Source organism: Dufourea novaeangliae, unplaced genomic scaffold (genome assembly GCF_001272555.1).
Source record: "Dufourea novaeangliae isolate 0120121106 unplaced genomic scaffold, ASM127255v1 scaffold168, whole genome shotgun sequence".
In the NCBI taxonomy this organism is placed as follows: domain Eukaryota; kingdom Metazoa; phylum Arthropoda; class Insecta; order Hymenoptera; family Halictidae; genus Dufourea; species Dufourea novaeangliae.
In genome coordinates this window covers 986,042-1,008,445 of record NW_015374062.1, presented here as the reverse complement: position 1 = coordinate 1,008,445, position 22,404 = coordinate 986,042, and the positions used below count along the sequence as shown (strand labels likewise).

The following is a 22,404-nucleotide window of genomic DNA, read 5'->3' as shown; positions in this document are numbered from 1 at the left end:
GGCAAGCGGCAATAAATATGAAATATGAACGCCATCATTAAGTAATTCCTATTAACTATAAAAAGTACGAATATTTCATTCTATATTATGTAAATTGTAATTTACTTTCCCCTTTATTGGAATTTTACGAAACTAACAAGGCAACACTGATTTACAAGATTTTGGCAACGGTGATAGTTTGAATTTATAATTTTTCACAGTGTAGATTTTGTCATAAGTGTCAAGTTATAAACCCGCGATTCTGACGGGTATACAATTACGACTGTTAAAATACTGAAAATTAGCATACAGAACTACCAGCGTTAAAAATAGTATACTAAATTAAATTGTATATTACAGTAATGTATCATACAATATAGCATGAAACAGTATAATTTAAAATGCATAATAAATTGAAGGCCAACATAAATACTATTATTTAAATAATAAGCACTTGTATTTTTCATATAAAATACGCCTTAAAGGGATTGTTTCAGACACCTTTCCCCAACTATCATATTCAGCAATTCAAAAACAAGAAAATAAAATTAGTTCCGCCTGATTTTCGAATTTCCAAAATATTATCAACATTGCGTTTATTCAATCAGGTATGGTAATTCTCCGTCCGGATCAGTGTATTCGTAGATCACCCTTCACCATCCGAAACCCGAAAAATCTCGTCGAACCGGTCGTCCAATTTCGAAACCGTTTCCTGTCCCCTGTCCGCTATCAAAAAGAATTTTCGCCGACTCGCGAATACACAAAACTGGACGACGTCGTCCGTAGAAAGAGGTCGTGAACACAGGGGAAAGGAGAAGGAAGAGGCCACGAGGAAGCGTCGAGGAGTAGGGGAAGACGGTTAATCGGTGCCAGAGTACCGTTGTACCTGAATGGAGCCAGCGGAGAGATGGCTTTCGGTTTCCCTGCAGCCTCCGTCGCAGCTGCAGCTCCGTTCTCCGAGCCGCGGGCGCGTTCGCTCAACGACTTCCACGTACCCCGCACGTGACGACCGTTGCGGCGCGTGCACGTGAAAGCGCGCGACAGTTTTTTTTTTTTTTTTTCTTCGCTTAAACGGAGATCGTTGGTGTCCCCGGTCGCATTTCCGCGTTCGATTCCGCCTAGGGGAACCCGCGACTGTTCTGTTCGAGCCACGTGCACCTGTCCACTTGCGTCTCCCCCTTTCACAGCTGTTACGGCCATTTCCGGGCCCGTGGTTCCCCAGTCGTGCGTCCACGCTCGCGATTGACCAGCTCCTTCCCGCCACGTTCTTCTGTGAGTTTATTTTTTATTTCTCAAGCTGGATCAGTGAATCGTGGTACGTCGAGTGTTCCGTGAGGATTCGATCGGTGTTCATCGACTTGGACCTCCAGCAAAGGTTACTCACGATGTACTCGGGGAATTGTCAAGGATCTAGAGGAAGGCGCGAAACGACGACGGAAGTGTTTAAGTCGACGATCTTCGTGGTCTTGGCCTGTATCGGGAGTTGATCGTGATGTGAGACGGGAGTTTGTTGGCCAATGATCCAGAGGAAGGCGTGACACTGCCACAGGAGTGTTTAACTTTCACTGTACTCGGTGGTACCTTTTGATATGTAAATCAGGTTTCTTGAGACATTTCTATTCATGTGGTTCAGACGCAATGGTTCCGTTGGTTTTGGTATAGGCGTACGGATTCTACGGGTATGTGAACCACGAGGCGGTTTTTACCGGGGACGAACTTGATCACGGGTAACACAATTCCCTGGTGATCGTAGTACGATCGTACAGTGACACCGATCGTTTACCTGCTCGATCAGACGTATTGTGTTACGTCGGTTACGTGCTACTCGATGATTCTACGTGCCGTAAATGTGCGGGGATTCTTGACTATGGAGTGTCTGTGTTGTGTATGCGTGAGGTTGATTTGATGGGAGGAGTGGTTTTGAGATCGGTGGTGGAATAATATGTGAAACGAAGCCATGCCCACGACGAGCCTGGAGGCAGTGGACATTTTGGAAGCCCTCGAATCGAATCTTGCGTGCATTCCAGGGGGACGTGATCGCGATGGAAGACCTTTGATCGTTGTTAACGTTCCGTCCGAACTCCAGCCCAGCACGAAACCGAGATTGGAGTCGCTTATCGCATACTTCTTGGCCATTTTTGGGTAAATTTTCTGGTATAGACTGGGAAGTTTTATGTGCATCTACAGTTTTCTGGACCAGTTTGTATAAAGATTAATGGGATAGAAATCTGTTTTACTGTATCAACGATTTCACTATAATGTGCATACACTTTTACAGAGTAATTATGATTAATGGAACAGAAATCTGTTCTGCATTAACGATTTCACTGTAATAGAAATAGTGGAAAGAAACTTAATGTTAGACATTGACAAAATTCTATATGTTCATAAAATTTACAGTTTTTTTAACTAATCGGTATACTGGGTTGTAATATACAAAAATGTTCGCGTTAATGACTTATATCATTGGTTCAGAAAATTCCCTCGAACTAAATTAAAAATCAATTTAGTATCTATAATCTTGTGACTTGGGCGTAGTTTCTCAACTCCTTTATTCTAACAATTTATTAGAATACTTACCATTGATAAAAAAGCTTCAGAAAATTACATAAATTCTGTCAAAATAATCCATTGAAGTAGGAAACATTTTATCAAAAGAGGGTTTTTGAACATGAAATACAGTGTTACTGCATAAAAAGTTGTTAACAGTGTTTTGGTATAACGGTGAGCACTTTTGTTAAAAATAGGAAGATTGTTATTATACTATTATTCACTCAGCAAGACTTAATTTTCTGAAATAACATATTTTTCTTATTAAAGTGAAACGATATAGGGTTCCATGAGTTTATTAAAAAATCTTAGTTTTCTGAAGGAACGGTCATTTTGTATATTACGGACCGATCGCTTCGCCATAATGGAAGTGGGTCACGAGGAATGTGTTTCATTGTTAGCGAAGAGACGAAGAGGAACGGGTTAGTCTTGGTCGTGGACGCACGAAGGGGTGCGTGGCGTGTTGCGAGGTCCTGCATACGGCTGTCGATCGTTCTTCTGGGAGCTTCCGCCGCTTCTGTGATCGTGGTGCGACCCGAAGGTTTCTGGGACAAAAGAGTAGACAGTTGCACCAGATCTCACAAAGAAGGAGAGGTTTGTGTCTAGTTAAGAAATATAACTAACCATTTATTTCCATTGAAGAGGATTCTTTTAATCCTCCAATTCCCATATCTCTTCCCATATAAAGATGTTTTGTAAATTATATACAAACGATCCTAAAAGCGTTTTGCAAGCCTTTGAAAGTTCTTTGACGTTTACCTGCAAGTTATATAATTCACAATTCCGTGGTACCGTCTAGTCACACCTGTTCCACTAAGTAGCTGGGTTTCCACCTTTTTGTAGAATTTCGTTGAAAATAGTCTAGTCGTTCCAACTACCCATTTCAATCTGTTCTCTCCTGACTCGTCAGTTTCGCCTGAAATTGGTCCGTCTTAAAATTACGTTAGCAACAAGTTAATTGGCGGCCTGTTCCAGCGCGTTTAGCGTGACGCAAATTAATCTGCCTCTTCTCATCGTTGTTATTTCAGCCGACGTACCTTACCCAGACGAGGCTTCAGCTTCACGTGGACTTCGCGCAACTACCGTACGAGCTGGGCGGCAACAAACTGTACAATCATACGGAGTGGATTCAGAAACGCGTGGTAATTTTTGTCAAACATGAATATTCGGTAAAAAAAACGTTTAGTTTAAGTTGTAACGTTTAATTTTTCGAATGTTTCAAGTATTCATTTTACTGAATGTCAATCAAGTGAAAAAGACGAAAAAATATTATAAGTTTGACAAATTTTTATTAAAAAATTTATTTTTTTTTTAAATTATCCAGTAATTGTATGCTGTATTGTCAGTTGCAGTGATTGCAATACATGTATTATCCTCTATTTGTGTTGAGCAGTGTGTTACAATTAACTTTTAACAAAACGCATACATTTTCAATTATTTGTGACTTTAAACGCAAAATAAAGTCTGTCCGACTACGTAAAGCCTTTTTCACTGTGGCAGTCGATGTGTTAATATTTTTGCCCCCCTCCCCCTGACTGATAAACAAATTCTTCTTGTACCCCAATTTTCATAAACTCTAGTGCACAAAAATTTATATTTCCCTAAAGAACCGCAGTCTATTTATTGAACGTTACGTTCTCCATCGTGTTGGTCACGTTTCTACATCCAATAACATGATCTCGATCGATTGAATAGAAAGTGGAGGACTACATTAAGGATGCATCAGATCTCGTGTCAAAGATGACCAGCCTCCATCAAAGATTAACCACCCTGGACGCTTTTCGCGTCTCGGAATCGGCCGATCTCGAATCCTATTGGGAGACGAGCAGCGAATTATCATCCGTCGCGCGCCACGTTCTCCAAACAGGTGAGCAAAAACCTCCGTACAAGTTTATCCGACGTTCCTGCCCGTTCGCTTTCACGTCTCGCCGCTATCGATCGCGTCGGAGGCGTACATTAATAGTGATTTCCTGCTACGACGCTGGCAATCAAGCCGGTCGTACAGGGAAGATAGACACTTGCAGCTAGATCATCCGCAAAAATTCGAAAAACCGGCTTGACCGGATGTCGGCTAAGAGCGTTCCTTAAGGAACAACCGCGGCCGTTCGCGAGGGTGTAAAAACGACGAACACGGACAATGCAACTTGCTTAATTATTTCTTATTTTTCCCTTGCGTGAGATCACGCGGGACGAGTCTTTTGGCGTTTGGTTTTCGAAGTTCGATCGGGATGAAGATTTTGGTTACGGTGCGCTGTTTTGGAGGTTTAGACAGAAAATTATAAATTTGCATTTTTATTAGAAATTTTATATGTGTACTTATCTTGTAATTTATCTAGTTGATTATATTATATTTATGTGAGTAATTTAGATTTTTTTTTAAACGTTTGTGTGTTCATGGTAACAGTTATTATTAGTAGGTTGTGTTTAGGTAAATATAGAGTGTTTCCGAACTGGTGGTACAACCCAAAAGGGTGTGATTATACATTCAAGAATATGTTGAGAATGTATGGGGGAATAATATTGTTTCGTATGATGCGTTGTTTTCGAGATAATCGAATTCGAAAATCTGACGAAGATACGTGTAATTGAATAGGTCTTGGTTAACGCGTCTGTTCATTACATTCCATTTCTACTTACTGTCATCAGCAATACATACATTGGAATTTGGAAAATTGGATATTTTGGAAACGAAACATTATACAAAGAAATTTTATTTTTCAACTTATTTTTCCACTTTTTGACCAACAATTTTACTATAGAAATAAGTAAAAATTGCGTTTTATTATTTTTTCAGGTAGAAATTTGGTGAGTTCGATGAGCAGGGAGTCCTCGAAGGACCTTTTGGACACCACGAAACGTATCCACGAACTTATCGACTCCATAGAATTGAAGCAGGTATTTGTTTCGTTCCAAATCGAACAAAATACGTTGTTCTTATATCTATGTAAATGATATCTTTTTTTTCGTTCTAAAGTTTTATCTTTTCTTCGTAAAACGAAACATTTTTTTTTCGTTTCTATTGTTTAGGTAGGCATCGAAAATTCCTGGACAGAAATGGAAAGGAACCTAGACACTGCCAGAGTAATCGGCGATCTCGAGAAGGGTGTGTCCCGTGTCACCGACTGGATCCTTGGACCAGCTGACGCTATGCTGAATTCCTGTTGCCAGGTCGGATTCGATGTTTCGTCCTCGGAGGAGCTTCGAAGGCAGCACGAGGAATTGGAACTTGAATGCAGGGTACTAATATATAAGACTAATACACTACCACCATTCGAAAATTCGGAATCACTGACTGTTGTTAGACTGCCATTGTTTATTGCAGAGTTGGGCAGAATTTTATTCAAATAATACACAGTGAAAAGCAGCAGTATCAAAGGGTGTCGTTCTGAGCTTTAAACAGTTAATGAGATTAAATAATTGTTCGACAAATCTTGATTCATTTATAAAGAAGTATTATTTTATTATAAAAATTGAAATTTCCACGTATAAACAGTTAAAAATGACGAAATACTTTTTTTTATCTTTTATTCGTTATTCGAAACTTTTTATCTAGATAATGAGTTTGTCCATCTCTGGTTAATAAATTGTAGTAACGTTTTTATTTGATATTTAACAATTTTGCGAAAGATATTAATCTGTATTGCATACCTGCTTTTGTACATTAGTCTCAGAAATATTTGGATTTGCTTGAAAATGTGAATCTATTATGATCACAGGTAGAGAAGATATTTAGGTAGTTTGTTTTAAGCAGAACAGCTTGTATAATAATACACATATTAATCTAAGAAGGTAATATATAAATTCTAAAAAGTACATGCTGTTACAATTTATGAATTTAATTTTGTGTTTTAGGAGACATACGGTCGCTACGCAGAATTGCTTCACAAAATCGACAGTTTACCAAGCGCACGTCTGTCTGAAGATTTGAAGTCACAAAGGGACTTCATGGATTTCGTGTGTCGGAGCTTCGCAACCAGACTGGAGAGACGAAGAAACGTGTTAATCACTTCGCAAAGATTCTTCAGGCTGGTGTCTGAGGTATACGGTTGCAAATATTATCACTGTGTTACGACAAATTTAATATTGTAATAATAATAAGGAAACTTGATTGTTCTTTCAATTTAATTTCAGAAATATTTTAGACAAACGTTCTTTAATCATTATCATTTCTAATGTTTCAGTATTTTGACAAAACCAGCGAAGTGTTCGACAAGTTGGTTATGGGCAATAGGATTCACGATTTCTCTCAGGCTGCTGCGAACCTGTCGAAATTGGAGCAGAATCAGGCTGTTCTTGGTAAATATAAAATTATCACGTATTACACAGTTACTAATACAATAACTCCTCGATGAGTGTTCCCAGCCTGGAGAAATAGTAAGCTTAATATAATTGTCAATATAACTGTCAAAAATATATTTTCTATTGATATTTCTTATGAAATTTGAAAAATTGTTCCATAGATAAGACATCGGTTCGAATAAATGCACGAAAATAAATGAAATAATCGAATGTATCGCATAAATTTCTAGAAACATTGGAATGTGAACTGGTGAAGGAAGGTGAAAAATTATCAGACATACTCTCGATGCCTGTGAAGGATGCCCTCGGCCGCGACGTGCAGGTCGACTACGGTGAAGATATAGTGAACGTCAGAGACATTTTGGATGCAACGAATGCTAGGAAAAATATCTTCAACGACAGCGTTGAATTGCAAAAACTGTCACTGAAACAAATTACTTTGATATACACTTACGAAAGCGACACTGAACAGGTGACCGTACATTTTTTATGGTGTATTTTTCTCCTGATAGATGATTTCTTTACGAAAACATAGTTCACAGGCGGTTAAATGGTTGAACGACCTGTACGATGTTCTTCTGAAAAATCACATGGAGATTGGTTGCAACGCGATTGAAATACAGGCGCAAAAGGAGGAGCATCAGTCGTTTCAAGAAACCGCTAAGGTATGACACTGCTTAAGGTCCAATATATATATTATATAATGAGATAATATTTCGGTAAGATTTATTATTATTCACAATTTTTCTTTATTATTTCTATTCAATACACACGCAATTAATATTATACGTAAAAAGGGACTTATAAATTTCATAAAGAACATCATTTATTTTAAAGTGTTTGACAATGTGTTATTGTTTCATTTAAGAAACAAAAAGGGTGATATACATTTCTTGGAAAAAAATACAGACACAGAAACTATGATTGACGAAAATTGTGCACACTTGAATATAGTTGAACTTTTGTTTCACACAATTTTTTATATGGGTCAAGGAAATTCCTGAAATTTCCTGATAGCCTGTATGTATAATGTACCACATATTTGTGGTATATTAACTGTATTTATAAAAATATACATTAAATATAAATTTATAAATATAGATATTTATAAAACCTTAAATTGATTCTAAATGTTTGGTTCATGGTGTTTCTGTGCCTGACTCTTTGAAATTCTTCTTGAGATATCTAATCTGAACAGCGAGAACCGGAGTGAAAGTATCAAGGATCTAACGCTGGCCTTTAAAATTCCAGGGGACATACGATTATGGCTGCCAATTAGTGAACGGTGCTCGAGTGCTAAGATTATCCTGCAGGCTGTCCCTGGACAGTAACGCGACCCTTTTCTCAAGGCTGCGACAGGCCTGGAAGCAGCTTCGATCCGTTGGTCAAGAACAATTGACCAGGTTGAGAGTGTGTGCTGTTTTCCACAGGAGCGTCGAAGATGTATGGACGGTGACCATTGTTGGAAAAATTAAAATAAACATTTAAAAAAACATCACACTGTGCAGGCAATGGGGGATCTACAGTATTTTAGTGTTGTATTAAAAAATAACAGAAAAATAGCTATTCCTCAATTTCGGTCACAATAACACCAGAATGAAAAATGGCGGCACACATACTATTTAATATACATATTTGCAATGAACATTGCTATCAGATACATAGGTACATGGTAAATTGTTGCATAATAAACACCGTTTTTTAACTGCAGAGTTTGAACGACTACTATTATCCCGAAAAGGAGACTTTTAATCGAAGTAAAATTTATCAGAATCGACAAACTTTTACCAACAACTAACAAGCTCTCAATCCCGTATTTATTGATTATAAGATGATTAAAATGAATCACGCTGTGAAAACGATATTTATTACGCAATAATCTCATATATGGATCCTTAGTCCACATCGAGCGTACCCTTGAAACACATATGGATCCATAGTCGTCAGAAGGTTACCTAAAAAACATTAAATTCACCTCATTCTCAGATTACCTGTTACTTGATGAATTATTCATTTCGAATATACCTGTTCAAGCACTGTTCAAAGTTACGCGATCTGATCGAGACAGTGGGATGCCTGCGTCGATCGCTGAAGACGGAGGATCTGGCGGCGGAGTCACGTGCCAGAGCAGAGATAAGGGACGTCCTGGGCAATCGGGAGAAACTTCTTCTGGAGGTCGGTCGAATGGTCCGTCTGGGCCGTCTATTGAGGACCAGGCTGAAGGAGCCCCTGTGCCACCAACGGCAAGTACGACGGCGACCATAAAAGCTCCTCCACGTGGAGATACGTTCATCGCGATACGCGTATAAGATACACATTCAGGAATAAAATACAGAAAAATACTTATCACCGAATTCAAAGTATAATATTAATTTTCATTGGTTATGAACAATTTTGCAGCAACTTTTTGGCAAATATCCACCGATCCATCGCCGTAGATCACTCTTTGAAGCCATATCCATTAACAATTTTACACTCTGTATATATCTGTCATATACGTATCTCCGTGTGACAGACCTCTAATCATCTGAAATTCTTGGTGTTGGTTCAAAAACATATCGCCATGATCGAAACTGGCCACCCTCGTGAAACTGTCTCCACCTATCCCAGCCCATCCTAAACGGATCCAGTATCGTTGATTTTTACCGTGGATCCAGATGTTTGGCAAGGTTCCCTCGAATTTCCGTTGCTTTTTCGATCGACACCGGTGTCCTTGGGTATTTCTCGTCCGATGTGTACAGGGTGGGGCAATAACTACGTCCACTTTGAATATTGCCGATACTTGTAATAATATGAAAAAATGTTATATACAAAACTTACACGGTACAGAGGGGGGCATATTGTGACACAAATATTTTCTGCATGGGTGAAGACATAGAGGAGATTTCAAGGTCGTCTCTATTTTTTTTTAATGGAAAGCTATGTTTTTTTTATCGCGATGTGATAGCCGGCGTTGAGACGACTTCAGCGAGCTATCATTGAAGGTTATGCAAGGTAATTGCAACATGTGCTTGAATAAGTTCTGAAGCAATAAGACATGCACGTGATGCAGCGATACGAAGATTGCAATGTAAGAAATCTCCTGTAATGTAAGAAAATTTATTTTACTATCACATTCGACCTTGCATGAACTTCAATTATAGCTCGCTGAAGTCGCCTCAACACCGGCTATCACATCGCGATTAAAAAGCATAGCAATCCATTAAAACAAAATAGAGATGACCTTGAAATCTCCTCTATGTCTTCACCCATGCAGAAAATATTTGTCATAATATGCACCCCTCTATACCGTGTAAGTTTTGTATATAAAATTATTTCATATTAGTCCAAATAACGACAATATTCGAAGTGAAGATTGTTATTGCCCCACCCTGTATATCCGGTGCAACCGGGTTAGAGCAATAAAACTCGCGTAATTCGGTCATCGTCCGCCGTCTCGCGGGTAGATCGAAGAGAGCCGGATCAGCTTCCCGAGTGTATAATCCTCCGACGAAAGAAAGACCGCGGCAGAACGGAGTCGGTAATAAGAGGCGAGGGGGGCTGGCTACGTCGACGGGCCACCTCCGTTTTTAACGGAGGCGGTGTGTCAGTCCATGGCTGCACGTCGACGAGTCACCTACACCTTGATATTGGTGCATGTAAGTTTGAAGTTTCCGAATAACAATTAGTGGTCGTGTTCGATCCTGGAGTCGATCGTGCTATCATTTAAATGTCGACAAATCGTCGCTGGATCTCGTGACAGATCAAATTATTTACTTCCAGTAACGGAATTCTTTTTTGAAGTTCTTTGTTCGGTATGTTAGTTTGGTGTCGTTGGATCAGTTATCGATAGGTAACTCGATAGATAGTTTTTTGATAGTCGAAGATATGGAGTTTTTTTTTTTCATGAATATCTTATACAGGTATGTCAACATATTTACTTATAATTCCGTAGAAGGAATTGCTTGTAAATACTTGAAATTAAATAGAAAAGAAAATCTTACACAGGTGATTAATGTGCGTTCTGTCGAGTTTTGTCGTTCGTCCACGTGTTAGTGTAATAAATATAGGTCACCAGTGTCTGTTTCTCGTTGACGTGTCCGTTACAGTTTGTATTCATAGAGACCCAACGTCCCATTTTCACCTAGGCTAGGACTGTCAGGGCCATCGAAATTGTTACATGAATGTATTCGCGAGAGAAATATGTCGAAGTCCAAATGCACGGGAGATTCGCTGAGAAAATTTACTTGGATCTACCGCGAAGTTTTAAATCTGGAGAATGCAGTTCACTGGCAACGGTCCAAAACAAGCAGACCGTGCTTTAAGCTTCATCGATGCATTCACTTTCTATATATTTCTTTTCACTCGATGTTCCGTTTTTGTGGAACTCTTATCAGAGGCGTATTGTTGTTCCAAGATTCTCATTGTTCCAACACGTGCAGACGCTTTCTGGGTTGATAGCAGTTGGTATGAAAATTCATTGGCTGTGATCCATGCTGCGAATGCACAAATATATTGATCCTAGAATCCAACCGGGGAAATAGCGCGTTAGATCGTTTATGTTCGTATAGTTTCATTTGAAATTGTAATATTCTTCGAGAGACAGAAGCTTATATGCGAATCTTTACATATTTGGAGCATCTGCCATGGGGTGAAACATGAATATCGACGTTACACGAGTTGAAAGTTATATTTATCAGTATTATTGAACTGGATGGACACGACTACTCTAATGATTCCTATTGTCCTGCCATATATCACTGCTATTCAGGTAGGAAATATTATTTAAGCAACGTAAACACTGACGTTTCTGAAACAAATTGTTATTCTTTTATTTCTTTACGAACATAGCTTCATAAATTTTTGTAAAACACAAATATACATACTGTTATCAAATACCAGTTTATGGAAAGTAATACTTTGTCAATTAACAGATTATAATAGACATTGTAATGGGCTACTAAAAATTGATTCTCAATGATGCATATTTTATGCACTAATAGCATAGGGAATTGTCTAGAATCTAGTATAATGAAACTACGTACTAATATTCAAAAGTGTCCAGACTTATATAACTTATTTCTTGGTGGAAAATAAGAAAGTATAAAGTGAAAATAGGAAGAAATAAGGGATCCTTTTTGTGTTACGGTTATTTTCTGATGGTAGAAAGTGCCGTGTGGTGTCCCGAAGATCGCACGGAATTTTATTGTGCTCAGTAATGATTCAAAATGCCGCTCAAACGTAATTCTTCGCCGATTCAGTGGCTCTCGGTTCACCGAAATTAGAACTACGCCCCACATTGAAAGCACCATCTGTTCCGTGACGCTCAGTCGCGGCGCTGTCACTGTCGATTGCATAATACATTTGAAATTTGACGTTTTCTGAACCCGCCTGACCGTGTTTAATTTTACCGATAGAAATCGATCGATAAATAAATAAAAATCATCAATAATAAAAAGAAATTCATTTATCCAATTCTTCGATCCAATATTTCTTACCAGTCGTACCGTGTATTTACCAATATCCGCTAAATATCTTAAACAGACATCTCCCCACTGGACACCCCATACCGTTATCATCGATATTAAACCCTTGCCATACGATTTCTTTGACGACTTCACTCTCAAGAATTACTTTATCGTTAATATTTTCCCAGGCACAAAAGGAATTCTATTCTTATTGCAAGAGTTACATTTATTCGAAACCTCAAATTTTAATACCAGCGGAACAGTATTTCACGTGGACACAAAGAAAACGAATAATGTACATATTTACTAAATTCAGTTTAAAATATTACCACGTATCTGACTCCATGTTGGAAGGTTAAAGAGCCCTTAAAACATCCTTTAAAGAGTGTGCAGACCTCGGTCCACGTATAGCTCTATTAATAGGCGGTGCCAGTGAACGATGGAAATTTATTTTTCTAGAATGTCTGAAGCCGAGGATGCCTCGGGCAAAGTCAGTAACTTGACAGCGGTGGAGGCGATCTCGGCTAGGCTGGCGGAAGTGACAAGGCTGGCCGAGAAGCTGGACGCTAGACTCTGCGAGGCGGGAGCCAGGACTCGGCCTGTGCCGATGTCCTCATCCGCGATGTCCTCCACTTCCTCTTTGTTCTCTACGTCGTCAGTCGCCCCAGCCACTTCCGTTCAACCGATATCAGCTGGAATTTCGTCCGTTGGAACTGTCAACGCATCACCGTTGATAAGCTCGTCCACGGCTGCAGCGCAAATTCAGCCGAAGTCAATGTCCACGGTTCTGTCCACGACGACAAAGTCAACGACCACCTGGGGTTCCTCCACTTCGGCGACACCAACGTCGCCGAGATCAGCGAATGGAACTTGCATTGGTGCTGCTGTCGAAAGTGTTCTGTCGCCTGAGCAGCAAGTCTCTATGCCGAAGACGTCTGAAAATGATGAAACGGAAAGTGAGAATCGAGAGGAATTCGATCGAATTGTAGACGGTGATAAACAGGAAGATGCTGTAGAGGTAAGATTTGTAGTAGTAAATTATTGTTTGAGATATTTAGTTTGTTGAGTTGAGATTAGTATCGATTAATTGTTTTTAGTATCTTGAGTAATTTAGGTAATTTCTGATCTGTGTTGGAGAGTTATTTTTATAGGAAATATGAAAATGTGGGAGGTTTATTGAAGGGTGGTTCGGATGATATAGTTTCGCGAGCTGTAATAGAGGCAAGATTTCGTTTCAATAATTTGTTGACCAAGTAGAGAAAATTCTGACATGAAAAATGAAAATGTATAAATAATTTAAATATCATTATGGATTAATGTGTTTATAGAATTATTCGATTCAAAAGTATGTATATTATGGTTGATGGAACATTAACTATTCTAAGATGTTAAAACAAGAATTATTAAAATGAGGATGTTTATAACTAATAAAAGTAATACGTATAGAAATATAATAGCTGGGGGCGTTGTCAAAGTACATATTGTGAAACACATTCAACTTTCAAATTCTAATCATTTATTTATTTTCATCACAGGAGATTATCGAAAAGTCTTGTAACAACAGCGTAGGTGACGACTCGAACGTCGAGTGTTACGTGACTGCCACTGAATGTTCAACAACACCGACGGCTCGTTCGAGAAGCGAATCCTTCGTTACGTCCCCAGAATGCGAAGACCTTGCTGCTCCAGCAACCATGACGTCTGGAGGCGATACTTGGTACGAAACAGAATACTGAGTTGCTATAAATGTTGTGATTTTGTCTAAAAATACATTACATTAAAATTCAATTCTATAAAAAATGTTAAATATTAAATATAAAAATATTATAAGTATTTGACATTACTTTGAACATTTGACATAGACTAGATTGACGACAGTAAATAATTATTGGGGGAATATAAGTGATTCTCAATAATATTCTTTTTTATTTAATTTGTGAAGGTGGAACATCGAGGATCCAAAATTTATAACTACGAACGCAGCAATGTTGTCTTCTGTGACTAAACATGAAGAAATTTCGAAAGTTCCGGAGCTGGAAAAAAAGGAGACGTTGATAGAGATTTCAAGACCGAAAGTTTGTGAGGCGAATGGTGAAAAGCAAGTTGACAAATTTGTAGCTGTGGAAAAAAGGATAGAGGTATGTCGTGAATTTTATATTTTCTCTAGATTGATTTCTATTTTAAAATACCCATTCATAATCTTTATAAAAAGAACTTAAGAAATTTTTTCATTTGGTAATATATCTATCTCTATATGTTTTTCAAATATTCAATTTACTTAATAATAATAATTAAATAATTATATGAATAAGATGTTCAAATTGAATATCAATTACTAAGTTTCATTAGGATTGATAATACTAAAGCAGAATTTATTTACAACTGAACGTAATAACTATAAAAATCTCTTAAACATGAATGCTCAATGTTATTCAAAAATAATAATACGATATCAAGCAAGTAAGCATTGAAATGATTGTAACACAAGAATTTCTTTGTAGATTAAGTCCCATAGGTAATTTATAAATCTGATACTTATTATAACGATTTTTACTCAAAAATTAAATTCGTCATTTGTAAACAGATTATTTTGATATTTGTTGGCGTAGGAAAAATCCGGTAAAATCGTAAAGGAAGTTACCGAGACGACGACTTTGCGTGTATCGCACGACACACGACTAGGAGTCGCATCTTACAAAGTGATATCCAACACTGTGCAAGATCATCGTGAAAATGTTGATGTTAAAGAAATCATGGATCTCGAACGCATCGTGTCACCGGACGCCCATGAGAAAACCAACGGTTACCATCGTGAACCGGAGCTTGGATCTAAAAGTGAGACTCGTCAATATTTTATTTCAATAGTATATTATTTATTCATTATCAGCAGTCATAAACCTCGAAAAACGGACACACTGAAGGCGTATATCTTATTATTAACATTTAATAGGTTCATAATCCAGGTGTCAAGTGACCCATATTTGTGACCAGGTTCGTCATCCAAGGGACATAATAAATTTTCACTGAAATCCTATTTTTATGAATTACTCCATAAATATACGATGACTCCACGAAAATATCCACAATCCGTTCACAAAGGTCCATGAAATAATTCTAAATTTTAATTCTGAGTAGATGAGTCGTACAGCCGCAGGGACGAATTATCAACAAAATCGGACGACACCGAACGCGTGATAAAGTTCACGAAGATTTGCGAGAAGAACGAAGAACACAGACCACTAGCGGTGACTCCTGCAGACACCTCGAAGGACATGACGTTGTCCTTGAAGGAATACACCAGGCATCACGAGGACAGCGGAATCGAAATGTCACCGACGAAGAGGGACGACAGCCTGGAGGGCCAAGATTTCCTCGATAAAGCGAGGAAGGTGAGTCCGATCGGTGGTCCCTCGATGAATGGCGAGAGGAACAAGTGTTGCTGCAGCTGCAATTGCAGCCACGAAGCCGCATGCTTCGATCGTTACGCCGTGCAACAGAGTTTCGTCGAGCTTTCCAGCGTCAATGAAAATCGACGTCGTTTGCCGCTGTCTAATGCAAGCTAGCTGTCTCGTCTTGGTGTGACTTATGTGCATCTTTTAATTAAAATTAAACAATCGATCGTTCTGCTGGTTCAACCCGGTGTTGATCATTGTTAGATTGCAATTTTATACGTCGATTACACAGCAATATAGGATTGTTGGAACATGTTTAACATTCCTCGTGTTTTAAGGATTTGACGAATCGACTATTCATCATAAATCAACGGGAACTATGATTTCAAGGTGTTATTTTTCATCACTCTCACTGTGGAGTTTAAAATTTTTATTAAAGAAGCTAGTACATTTTTTGTTATTATAGCGTTGCAATAATACTAAGCACACAATGTGAAAGTGAGGTCGATTTTATACCTACAATACAAACAAAAATGATCAGTGCATGCAACATATCGTCATTAATATCGGGTTGAACACATTCCTATATGAAATACAGCACTTGAAACACGTAAACGATAATTAACTAAGACACTTAACACCTTAACCTATTACTTAAAAATCAAAATCCGTAGGTATGTACTAAAACGTCTGTTTTCTGTTTAGTATGTAAGTTCTAATTGTTACGTCACTGTATCTTGTACGAAATTTACAGTATGCATGGCTTGCTCGTTACGTTTTGTAAATAAAGTGTTTGGTCTTGTAATCTGTCGGTGTACTTAACCAGCCAGTGACACTCCTGGTATAAAGAGAGCAAAAATTATCGACATTTAGAATGGGATGTTTCCACTGCCTAAGAGGTCAACGACAGTCCTTATCCAATTTCAGTAAATAGAGGACAGTGGGACCATGTCTATGACGTTGATCTATCAAAATTTTGCACGTTATGATCTCTCACTTCCACAGAAATGAGGACTGAAATTTTACAAAATTTCTAAAGTAACTGTTTGGGTTCGTATGGAAAGGGCTCAGTTTAAAATGCTGTTTTTGTCAGCCAATTTTTCACGAAGAAAAGTATTCAAGTGCATCCTTTGCTGCATCGAAATTTACTCCATACCTTAAAGCTTCATCTATCTCATCATCTATGCATCGCATTTAAGCAGACTGTGGATTTTATGCATTTCTAGCATGCAGGACCACGTGAAATAATATGAAAGAATAAGAACTCCATAGAGTTCGATACATTTTTTATTTTATTTTTCTCCCAATAGAATTCCTAAGAAAAGAAAGAACTTTTTATTTGTAAATCACTTCATGAAATGATATTTCTCATAAAAATCCGCAGTCTAATAATAAGTCATACAAAATGGCAGAACACTTTCAATTTTTATGCCTTCGAAAATAATCTTTAAAAACTAGAAATTATTAGGGGTTCATACAGCCCTAAGCATCGCTGTTGTATGAGCATTAAAAACATTCACCCTTCAAGAGTTAAAAGGTGTTTCCCCTTTAAAGAACCAAAAAATAGCAAAAAAGTGCCTGACACTTCAATGGAGGTCCTTAAAAAATTTGCAAAATTTTAAAAAATATCGAAATTCACGCGCAACTGAAGAAGTTCCATCGGGAATTGCTTTGAATTCAGCGGGTCAGAAATTCCCGTCGGTTCTCGTGCAGACTCGTCGCTATTCGACGTTAATCGCGCGTGCTCGGATCGGCTCGGCCGGTACCGAGCAGCTTCGGCGGCATTCGAAACGGTCGTACGGCTCAGTCTCGGGTCGGCTTGCTTCTGCGACCGATCGACCGGTGATGTGACACGACTGTGACATGTGTCACGCGAGTGTTGCTGCTGCTGCGGTTTACGTTGTGGTTGTCATTGCATAAACGTGGATCGATTTAGGTGATTGTCCGAAAATAATCGATTACCGTAACATATTACACTATCTCGCGGAGTATTTGAAAAATTTACTGTTTCTATTATTCTATTCTCTGTTAATATAACACAATAACATAAGCAGAAACCATACAGACATTATTACGACAAATAGGAGGCCAGTATTTCACGACGTTAAAAACGAGAACTAACACGATTTACTCACGAAAAAATCGAGTCAACTGTCCCGTTCATTTATTCTTCACGGTTCCTTCTGAATGAATTCATTCATCCAGAATCATTTAGAAACAGCTAGACACCGTTCGAACAGCCACGTTTTTTTCCCCCATCTAATCGGGTACAATGTTCACCGGTTCGTCTGTCCTGAAAAATAACTGACTAAGGAACATCTACGCGGTAAATAAGAGATCGAACTTTCGTACGGGTCATAGTTAATTTTCCTCGTCGATTATTATTATCGTGACGAGTCGGCCGGTCGACCGTGATGTTTTGTCGTTGAACCCAATTAAAGTAAACAAGTATACGCGTGTGCATCGAAACTGACCGAGTGTTGCCTTGTTAATCGGTTTCTACGAGCGGCCACGCCGTAGCCACGAGATAACATGTAATTAGCCTGACATAACCCGATAATACCGTACATTGTTCCACCGCGATGGCCACCAGGCGAACGGTTCCGTAATCCGCGAGCCGTGGCGAACCGTGCCTGATTTTCGGTGGACTGTGTCTGATCTAACGGAATTTTTTTTCATAATTTCGATACCATTTTCTTTCTTTTTTTTCTTTCTATCTTGCCACGGTGGTACCACGAGACAATCCTTCGATCGTTGGTCGCGGTGCGTGTGGTGAACCTCTCTTGCCGTTCGGAGAACGCCACCAGTCAGTCCGGTTTTGTCCTCCCATTCGTTCGTCCGTGTTCGGTGACGTCACCTCACAAAGATATGTACCTATAAAGTATAAACACACCGATGTCGGATCGGAAGGTGGTGTCCAGATCCCTCTTAATCCGTAATAGTCGTTCCATTGGACGCTGGCGATCGAACGGACACGACGGAGATATTCTGGGATGTCTGTCGCGGGATCTAATCGGTACTCGAGGTTCTTTCTTGATCTTCGTGTTTAACGAGGAAAACGTGAAATGTCGATACCATTAATCCATCGACGACGATTTTCTTGACGTCTGCAGGTTTTAGAATTATTTTGTTGGCGATGAAACGAAAAGAATTCTGCATTCATCGCAATTGTATATTTACTCTAGAAGGTAAATTTTAATGACAGGAACATGGTATTTCATTTCTACCCAATGAAATAGAAGGATTTGATTCGATCTTTATCTCAAAAAAGAATAATGACTCATACAGAAACCTACAACTATCAAATTTGTTATTCGAAAACATTTAGCCCTGATTTTTTTCAGAACAAAATCATATACAAATGTTCATTCCTCATTGACAATTAATTTATTATATCTACACGCATAAGTTATTTTCAGCCAACCAGAATTATTTCCTCTTAAAATTACTGGTTCATAAAGTCTCATAAAAATTATTCTAACGCCATACCAGTACATTTTCTGCGATTCCTCTCAGCAATTCTTGCAATACGTAAATGCAGAAGTTCATTAATTCGTCGAATTGTATATTTTCAACAAGCTCTCCTTTCCACCAGCGTAATAGAAATAGGAGCAAGATCATCTTCGGTACTTCTACTGTTAAGTAAACTACATTAGCATATTTTCCAAATTACACAACCAGAAAAATATTATAATCATACTTACTCCCTATAAATTCAGTCTGCAGCTCGAAACATCAATATCTTGGCAAACAAGTAACGTTTCGCCATTTCACGCGTTCCCCCAAACATTTCACGAACACCCCAGATATTTCCCCGCGAATATTTTCGGTGACGGAACATCATAAAAGTTTTTCATTCATTGCTCGTAAAAAAGTAACATCAACAGCGAGGTTGCTCCATTATTTCCGCGCGCGCGCATCGTAGTGGCGTACCGTGCAGAATCCTGAATTAAACGTCTATTTTCGCCCTCCGCGTACCACCGACCGTAATTTATTCTGCGGTTTTGCGTTACTCCAGTCTGGAGAGGAAAGAATGACCGAGCGGGGAAAAAAAACGGCGGAATTTTTCGCGGCTTCGTGTGTTGCCGGTTCGCCACGGAGCGAGGATTGTCGCGGTGAATTCTCGCGGCGACGAGCGTTTGGCGAATCGCCAAAAATAACGTTAATCAGTGGTGTCGAGGCGGGCGGCGATGGTAACTGGAGAACTCGAGGGCATAGAAAGAGGGAGAGAGAAGAGAGTCGTGCATCAATTTCGAGAGCGTTTCCGCGTGATAGCGGCATTTTCGGCCGCGATGGCACGCGGCACGTTGATCAACGTCGGAATTAATTCAACGGGGATAGAAGGGAACCATTAAACCTTCATCTGGTCCCCTGGTAACTAAGAACCACTGGGCATTTTGGATCGAGGCCAATTAAATTCCGTATTTCACGAACATTGGCCAGTTGAGTTCCGTGTTTTAGGAAATTCGGTGTGATTAGGTTTTCACCCTCTATTGCCCAGTGTAACTTTGAATGTCGTTTAAAACTTGCAACGTAGGAATGTTAAATTTGAGTCTTTGATACAGTTTTTATATTAGTCAGCGAATTACGCAGATGATTAAGTCTGAGATTATCGAAATCTCTGTTACGCAATGGTAATATAAGTATATTTATATCCCATTGGAAAAAGTGAACAACATTGATTACAATTTACTGTGATCAATAAAATTCAATTAAGGGCTGTCTAATATATTCCATTAAAAAATAATTTGTATTTCAAATTACATCATTCGTCGTTAAAAAATATTGGCCTCAATGAAATGTATTTATTATTTCACTGAAACTTCGATTATACGAACTAATTGTGTGCTAAAGTGCTCGAATTCAAAAATATTAAAAATTTTTAATATTCTACTGAATTTTTATTCTGTTTCTTGTATCTTTTAAGATCTATTTCTAAAGAAATAAATTAACAAAATGTCACGGCATTGCTGATAACGTTTTATAATTAAACAATTATAAATTTAAAACAATTACATTGGAAAGTTATCTAATTTATGTACATGTTCAGTATCATCAAATGTTTAGACCTGTGAAATTAAAAAAATCTCGATAACTCTATATTTGAAATAATTTCATTGCTTATAACGGATAACAGTGTTCGGATAATGGAGGCTTGCGTCGAGCCGTGTTCAAATAAATTGTGTTGAGATAATCGAGGTTTTAGAGTTATCCAAAAAGACGAGAATAAGAAAACGATTTATTGGTATCGAGGCAATCGCTTAATCGATTCACGCCGATAGTTCGAACGAGTCTGTTTTCCCGCGAAAGAGGAGAATTACGAGAATGGTGGACGGGCACGACGCGATGGAAACGACGGAGAATAGCGATGGACCTCGTGAGAAGGAATCACGATCGGTGGTGGAGAGCAACGAGGATCCCCCCCAACAAACCACCGCACCGACGACCACCATAAGCACCATAGCCGTGCAGAGCGGTGAAACACGTCTGGTGATCGCTCTACTTCAAGTAAGGGCCATCGTACCTTATCATAGACGACTAATGTATTAATCTGTCTTCGTTCAGATGCTGGTCCCCTTAATAGATAGCTCGCTTCGTGTTTCGAAACTGGTCTAAAATATTAAAAGAGCGTCAGGAGGTTAATGATAACATGTTCGAATGAAAATTTAGATGACGTGTGAATTGGCTTCTTTTAGATCATTTTTTATCTACGGTACTGGAAATATTTATTGCCTCACTCTCAAGTTTACGTAGTACGTACAATCTTTGTAACAATACGATTGTTAAAATGATTCGTATTTAATATATTTTCGTCAAGATAGTGAGATAATTATTACTGTAATAAATGTCTGTTTTTAAGTAATTTTCCTAGTATTAATAATAAGACAGGTTATAAGTCGTAACGTCTCTGATATTCAAATGATTCAACAAATATTTCCAGTATTGTAACTTAAAATTATATTTTTATGCTTTTCATATGCAGCTGTATTGTAAAGTGAATTTTTAATTAGTTTTGGAACTAATTTTCTATAAGATACACGTAATTTTAAAATATGACATATTTTGATCGCCAATAGAAAGGAGTCATTTAAACATTATTCCATCGCGTTCGATATTCACATTGGATTCAGAATTAATCAGCCTTTCACTCCTATAATCGTTATATAGAATATAGGTGCACATAGAATAGATGAAACATGTTAATTAAATTTTGATATTGTCTTGGAAGTGACAAACATCCGTTCCATTCCACATATACTTGTAGGAATAATCGAACACGTAAAGCTCTCTTACGCTGGCATTGAAGTCACCGTATACGCGAAACAAGAGACTGAAACTCCGTTCCCTCCCGCTCAAGATCACATAAATAATTAATAAACTAAATTAGATAGAAACAAACGAACTTTTCATCAGAACATTCTACGCTATTTTCCGATAAAATATTACAATACAAACCCTTCAAAATACAGATCATTTAAGATAAAAACCATTTAAAATACAAACGAACTACAATACAGATAATTCATAATCCAAACCATTTACAATACAAACTAATTACAATTCAAAACATTCACACCACAAACTATTGCCGTACAAACCACTTACACCACAAACCAATTACAATACAAACGATTAACAATAGGCGAACACTGGGGCACCAGCAATTGACCAACATTAGATGGTATATATCACTGTTATATAGTCACAGTTCTCAAAGAAGCATATCCAACGTGCGT

The 22,404-nt window shown here is 38.3% G+C and overlaps 3 protein-coding genes across 3 annotated transcripts in view; all 3 read left to right on the top strand.

The window, feature by feature from the left end:
• The first annotated feature begins 1,936 nt into the window (after positions 1-1,936).
• Positions 1,937-9,093, top strand: LOC107190152 (SEC14 domain and spectrin repeat-containing protein 1-B). The gene is made up of 12 exons (XM_015578905.1): positions 1,937-2,121; positions 2,931-3,123; positions 3,558-3,671; positions 4,225-4,396; positions 5,324-5,424; positions 5,557-5,766; positions 6,382-6,567; positions 6,711-6,825; positions 7,059-7,300; positions 7,371-7,493; positions 8,080-8,271; positions 8,863-9,093. Exons 1-12 carry the CDS (start codon positions 1,937-1,939, stop codon positions 9,091-9,093), a joined length of 2,064 nt encoding a protein of 687 aa, XP_015434391.1.
• Positions 9,094-10,455: 1,362 nt separating this feature from the next.
• Positions 10,456-15,838, top strand: LOC107190151. Its single transcript, XM_015578904.1, is given in 8 exon segments — positions 10,456-10,466; positions 12,735-13,293; positions 13,604-13,620; positions 13,722-13,797; positions 13,799-13,992; positions 14,218-14,413; positions 14,885-15,110; positions 15,411-15,838. Coding segments are annotated over 7 exon segments (1,695 nt in total). The 5' UTR covers positions 10,456-10,466; position 12,735.
• A 1,653-nt stretch (positions 15,839-17,491) lies between these two features.
• LOC107190150 (titin) overlaps positions 17,492-22,404 on the top strand; it is a 54,581-nt gene continuing 49,668 nt past the window's right edge. Inside the window, 2 exon segments of the mRNA XM_015578903.1 lie at positions 17,492-17,603; positions 20,978-21,175. Coding sequence (XP_015434389.1) covers positions 20,993-21,175 — 183 coding nt within the window. The 5' untranslated portion in view covers positions 17,492-17,603; positions 20,978-20,992.

What these genes read in the sequence shown, in the direction of transcription:
- LOC107190152 (XM_015578905.1), top strand. Translation starts at nt 1,937, where the DNA reads ATGCCCACGACGAGCCTGGAGGCAGTGGACATTTTGGAAGCCCTCGAA. An exon ending in TCTTCAGGCTGGTGTCTGAG is followed by an intron (nt 6,568 to 6,710) that starts GTATACGGTTGC and finishes CTAATGTTTCAG; the next exon opens with TATTTTGACAAAACCAGCGA. An exon ending in TCCACAGGAGCGTCGAAGAT is followed by an intron (nt 8,272 to 8,862) that starts GTATGGACGGTG and finishes TACCTGTTCAAG; the next exon opens with CACTGTTCAAAGTTACGCGA.